This window comes from Elephantulus edwardii, unplaced genomic scaffold (genome assembly GCF_000299155.1).
Source record: "Elephantulus edwardii isolate Elephantulus edwardi_28Jun2011 unplaced genomic scaffold, EleEdw1.0 scaffold00011, whole genome shotgun sequence".
In the NCBI taxonomy this organism is placed as follows: Eukaryota; Metazoa; Chordata; class Mammalia; order Macroscelidea; family Macroscelididae; genus Elephantulus; species Elephantulus edwardii.
Window position 1 is genome coordinate 21,397,374 of NW_006399761.1, and position 5,643 is coordinate 21,403,016.

Consider the following 5,643-nt stretch of genomic DNA (forward strand, 5'->3'; position numbering starts at 1 on the left):
TGGCTGATAACGTTTGAATGCGGTGGTAAAAATCAAAGAGTTGGTGTCCGTCCACAAACACTCTGAACCTCGGGTGCTCACAGAGAATTTCCACCTGCAAGAAACACAGTTAACAATCTCAGTTCACAATACCAGAGCCCTGTGCTGATAAAAAGAAAAGGATGGGTGAGAGCGAGAAAAGCAGATACCTCACGGGTGGTTCTCAAACCTTAGCTTTTGTGTCCTGCTGAGATGGAACTGAGCCATAGCTGACCCTCCAGTGGATTTTCAGAGGCAATAAATCTCATGGGAGGAGACTGTCCCTCTTCATCCCAGAGCAGCTGGTGGTTTCGAACCTTCTACCTCTGGGTTGGCAGCCCAACTCTCTACCACTAGGCCACCAGGGATCCTTAAATATTAAAGTGCCCTGAAGCCCAGGGAGATGGGGCCCCAAATTGTGAAACTCAATGGTCTAGGGAGCCCTGGTGCCTTAGTTGTTAAGCATTTTTCAGTTTGAAAGGCTGACAGTTTGAATTTATTAGCTGTGACAGGAATATCCCGCACTCTGCTTCCAGAAAGCCTTAAAAGCCTTGGAAATAATACAATGCGGTTTGACTCTGTCCTGCGGGGTGTCTACAAGGAGGACCCCACTCAAAAGCAACCAGAGTTTGTAGCCCAGGAATGCACGTGCCTTTCCATCAAGCACCAAGGGGTACTGCCACTGCTCGAGTCTGAACACACTTGGACAATCTACTGCGTATCATTAAAGACTTAAACACGCATACACTTCCACCACTTCTCCCGCCTCGATGCCTTCCAGAGGGGATGTAAAATCGCGTAGATTTACTTATGTGACGCTTAATTCCCTCACCCCTCTCAGAGGGGCCCTTTACGAAGCAGAAATGGCACCCATTCACAGCATGTAATAACAGCGTCGGCGCTCAAACATGGTAAACATGAATACAGGCCAGGCGGGCTACACGGTAATTACCACAGGGCCAAACGTGTGTCATTAACAAGGCTATACGTGTCATTAACAAGGCTGCGTTAAGCCAACAGAAATACTGATTTTCTACGGTAAGAGTTTTTCCCTCTCCTCTTCCTTAACCTAAGTAATCCACCAGAGAGTCTAATGATTACTTCTGTGGTATATATTTATTAAAAGCATTGACAGTCACCATGTAAGAAGAGACTCCACATGTAATATTAGTCACTTTTAATTCATATGATTACTAAAATTGTATCCCCAACAAGGGCCTATTCTGTGTCAGTTTTGTTGAGGGGGAAGCTTTTACACTGTCCTGGCGGTCAGAGGTCAGGTTATTCACAGGTTGGGAACCATGCATTAAAATTCATCATTAACTGTCACAGCCAAAAAAAAAAAATTTATGGGGAAGATTACCATGGGATGGGTGGGGTGCACTAATGGGTTTAAGGAACACTATGATTGTTGTTGTTATGTGCCATCAAGACACTTGTGACTCGTAGCGACCCTATGTATAACAGCCCTGAACCCTGCTCTATCCTGTGCCAACCTTATTTTCTTTGACACACCTACCCCCATTACCCCAGTTACTGAGTCAATCCATCTCATTCAGGGTCTTCTTCTCTTGTGCTGTCCCTCCCTCCTCCCAAGAATGATGTCCTTTTCCAAGGACTGTGATTAGAAGGACAAAAATCCCAACTCTGTCATGGATGTGCTTAAGTAATCCTGGGAAGGCCACGGCCTTGGCCCCTTCTCTCAGACTGTATGATAGGAAAGGAATAATTGTTTCTTCCTAAGGCTTTTGTAATCTTCAGATGAACAGCAACAGACTGAGTATAATTCGGCTTTACAAGGCTTATATGCAATACAGAACCCATGAACGAGTTGGGCTGTCATTCCTAGGATATATATGTTAGTGAGATGTGATGAAGACAGCTCCATTGACGTTCAGCAAACCTGATCTGAACACATGGCTACAGCGAACCTGTTTTTGGCACTGTCCTTCATGGCAGAAGTTCGAGCCATGCTTCCTGCCCCACTAGACAGTAAAGCACAAATCTGACCTCAAGCAGACACGGGAAGGAAGTCAACTGGCCAGTCTGTGACCATGAAATAGACTCCAGGCCAGTCAATTCAGAGAGAAAAACAACTATAGGCTCATGACTTTATTCACAAAAAGAACAAAGAAAAGGAAAAAACCCATCATAACCCTCTTTAAATGTCACAGCTAATAAAATGTGTTGTCGTGTGTCATCAAGTCAGAACTGACTCATAGCTGACCCTGCAGGGGGTTTTCAGAGGCAGTAAATCACATGGGAGGAGACTGCCCATTTTTTCTCCAACGGAGCAGCTGGTGGATTTGAACTATATGCCTTTGCGTTGGCAACCTAGTCCCTTACCACTGAGCCCCAGAGCTTCCTGTTCAGTGCTACCTGAAGGCTAAGCAAAGAAAAGAAAAAGAAAATCCTCGATGATGATTCATATGTATTAACCAATCTGGGGCGAGGTACCTACCAGATAGGGAGCTCTGACAGGTTAGTTAGTGGCAAGGAGTTTCCCTGCAATTCCAAAGGCACGCGGTTCTAATCCAGCAGTTGCTCCATGGGACAAAGCTGGGGCAATCTCCTCCTGTGTGATTTACTGCCTCTGAAAACCCACTGGAGGGTCACTGATGAGTTCTTTCTGACTTGACAGTACATAACAGCATTGTCTACCATACAGGACCCTGGCTGGAACAAAATGGTTTAACCAAGCAGTAAACTTCAATGCTAGTGGCTGGAATCGACCAAGCCGTGGCTACAGAGGAAAGGCCTGGTGATCAAGGCTTCCATCAAGATTATATCAAGAAAACCCCAAGAAGCAGTGTGACTCTTTAACAAAGGGGGTCAGAACTTATTTACAAGTATCTTATTAGATGCCCACTACTGTGTGAGAGAGCTCTGGTAGCCTAGTGGCAAGAAGCTGCACTGCAATCCCGAAGGTACGTGGTTTGAATCCACTAGGCGCTCTGTGGGAGAAGGATGGGCAATCTCCTCCCATGCGATTAACTGCCTCTGAACAACACTCTGGAGGGTGAGCTCTGGGCCAGTTCAGATGGTACATAACAACACCACCATTCTGTTGAGTATTGAGCTCTGGTGGCCCAGGGGTAAGAAACTACACTGTAATCCCAAAGACACTCGGTTCAAATCCACAGCTGCTCCTTGGGAGGAGGATGGGCAGTCTCTTCCCATGCAATTCACTCCCTCTGAAAACCTGCTCGAGGGTCAGCTCTGGGTCAGATCCAACTTGACGGTACACAACTACAATGCTGTGTTGGGCACTACACACAAAAAAGCACTGCCCCTTAACAACCTGGGCGTGTAGAGAAGGGTTGATGGTTAAGAAGGGTTAAATCAACTCAATTCATCGCTGTCCAGGCAGTTTCTGTGAATTCCAAAAACAGAGATGGCCCATCTTTTTTCCTATATGGCCGCCGGCAGGTTTGAACTGTCAGAGACTCAGAGACTTTGGGATGTGCTATGGAATATGTCACCAGAGCTCCCTCTTTATTAAATATGTAAATAAATTAGAGCTAAGAGCTACAGTGGCAGTATCAATTCATATCAGCATACAGCGCTCTTGTAATCGTTTCCCCCCTTCCCTCCTTCTGTCACTGTCGTGTGACAAATTTCCTGGACATGCAGAAATTCTGGCTGCTTGAAACGTTCTTGGCAAGCTCATCACCCTGCCCGTTCGGGGCTGGCACACTTAAGACACTCACCCTGAATGGCTGGTCCGGGATGAATGGAAAGTAGGGGATCGCTGATTGCTCCTCGCCCCTCTCGCCAGATATACAGGAGTTTCTGAGGAGCTGGCGGTCTGTGAACACGGCTTTGAGTTCAATCGCCACATCAGCGGGGGGATCCTCCGAGTCACCACAGGTCAAGCTGATTGCAAAGCTGGAAACACAAACAGTCACTTTACCCAGAACCAGACAGGACATGTTCAAGAACTCAGTGTCTGTCTCCTATTTTTCCTCCAAGTCTGCTTTGCACAGGTTGCTAATCTCTTCATTAGAATTAGGCTAAGGGGAAGTCAATTTACACTCAAATCAGTTTATTATTTTGTTACCTAAAGAGGGCTCCTGTCAAAACTTTGTGGGAGTTGACAACGATTAAAATTAGGGACTTAAACAACCCAAACCACCCACATATTTGTTTCACCATCCATTTCTCAGTTTTCCAAATCAGCTCCAGCTATGAGCCAGGGGATTAACAGTGTGGAAAGTCTGGTGCAGAACCTATAACTACCGCTGAAGATGTTGGTACTTTTTAAACACAATGTTTAAAAGAGCATTAAAAACAAAACAGGAAAATATCCTTTGGCCTCCCCTAAGGGTCAAAGAGAAAATGTGGAGCTATTTTTAGGATCTCTGATATATAAATAGCTGTCTGGAGAAATGATGGCTAGGATTCATACACATTCTTTTCATGGGAACATGGTACTCTGTTGGCACTTCCAACCGGCAACACAGTCCACAAGGCCAGGAAGAGGAGGGGCAAGCTAAACCACAGGCCGCAGTGGGCAGGGCTGGCAACGGGCTGTTGGTTCTGCCCTCCTGCCACCAACGCTGTCTTACCTCTCCGGGTTGAGGTCTACGATGCCCATCACCAACACCTTCTTGCCTGGTCTCATGCCACCTTTAATGTGCCCGCAAAATGGAACTATCTGCAGAGGATTAGAGGAGGAAACAGGAAGTTTAAGTTTAAGAGCCTGCCTGAGAGGAGAAAAACCCTCCGAATTCATTAGAAAATGCAAGGAGACAGGAAGAGAACAGGGACAGAGAGTAGAAGAGCAAAATCACTTACCAACCGTGGGAAGTACACCTCCGCTTGAACTGGAGAGCCCAGGGAGTTGTTTAAATGCCCATCGTCTAGTTTCTAAAAAGAGAAGCATAGATTCGCTTTCCATACGCTCTTCTTTTCGGGGTGGGGAAGAACCTAGACAAATCTGGAAGAATCCAACCACCCTGCACAGGCACACAAGCACGGATCGCAGATGCCGCCTCCTCGCAGTCAAGGAAATAACCACATAAGCACCCCCCACGTCTCCAAGAACAAAAGCTGTCCTTTCCCCTCTGCTATCTAAGTCGGTGAAGGTTCCCAGCCTCTCCAAGCGCAGACAAAAATCAAGGTCGGGGCCCAGCTGGGAGCCAGAACTCCCGGCCAGAGGAAGGCAGGCCCCTCTCCAAGCGCAAACGCGCCTGGAACCTCTGTGGCCCGGGCCTGTTGTCCGGGACCCCGCAGGAGTGGCCGCCACACTCAACTTCTCCGGGGAGCCTGCGGCGCAGACCCATTTCCAAGGGGGAATCCCCGGGACGTCGCGGGCGGACGCGTGGCGCGCGCCCAGGGCACCCTCACACGCGCGCACACTCACACACGTGCAGCGCGCACACCTGGCCGCGGCTGCAGGGCATGGAGGGCTGTGGTTACCCCCATCTCTGCCGCCGGCTCCCCGCTACACCACCCTCCCCGTGCCGGCAGCCCCCCGCTCGGGTGCAGGGACCCCCTCCTGCCCGCACACGGGCTGCACCCCACCGCGCCTGCTAACAGGTACTGCAGCCGCCTCCCCACGCGGGGCGCCGGCCCGGCCTGCAGCCTCCTCTCCGCCCCGGCCCGGGCTGCAGCCGGCGGGAC

The 5,643-nt window shown here is 48.9% G+C and overlaps 1 protein-coding gene across 1 annotated transcript in view; it reads right to left on the reverse strand.

Moving 5' to 3' along the window:
* The window catches only part of LOC102860428, an 11,831-nt gene that overhangs the window by 4,993 nt on the left and 1,195 nt on the right, over positions 1-5,643 (reverse strand). The window contains exons 3-8 of the mRNA XM_006881028.1: positions 5,529-5,627; positions 5,207-5,412; positions 4,816-4,887; positions 4,587-4,675; positions 3,729-3,906; positions 5-94 (exon numbers count right to left, since the gene is read on the reverse strand). Coding sequence (XP_006881090.1) covers positions 5-94; positions 3,729-3,906; positions 4,587-4,675; positions 4,816-4,887; positions 5,207-5,412; positions 5,529-5,627 — 734 coding nt within the window. The remainder of the gene's footprint in view (positions 1-4; positions 95-3,728; positions 3,907-4,586; positions 4,676-4,815; positions 4,888-5,206; positions 5,413-5,528; positions 5,628-5,643) is intronic.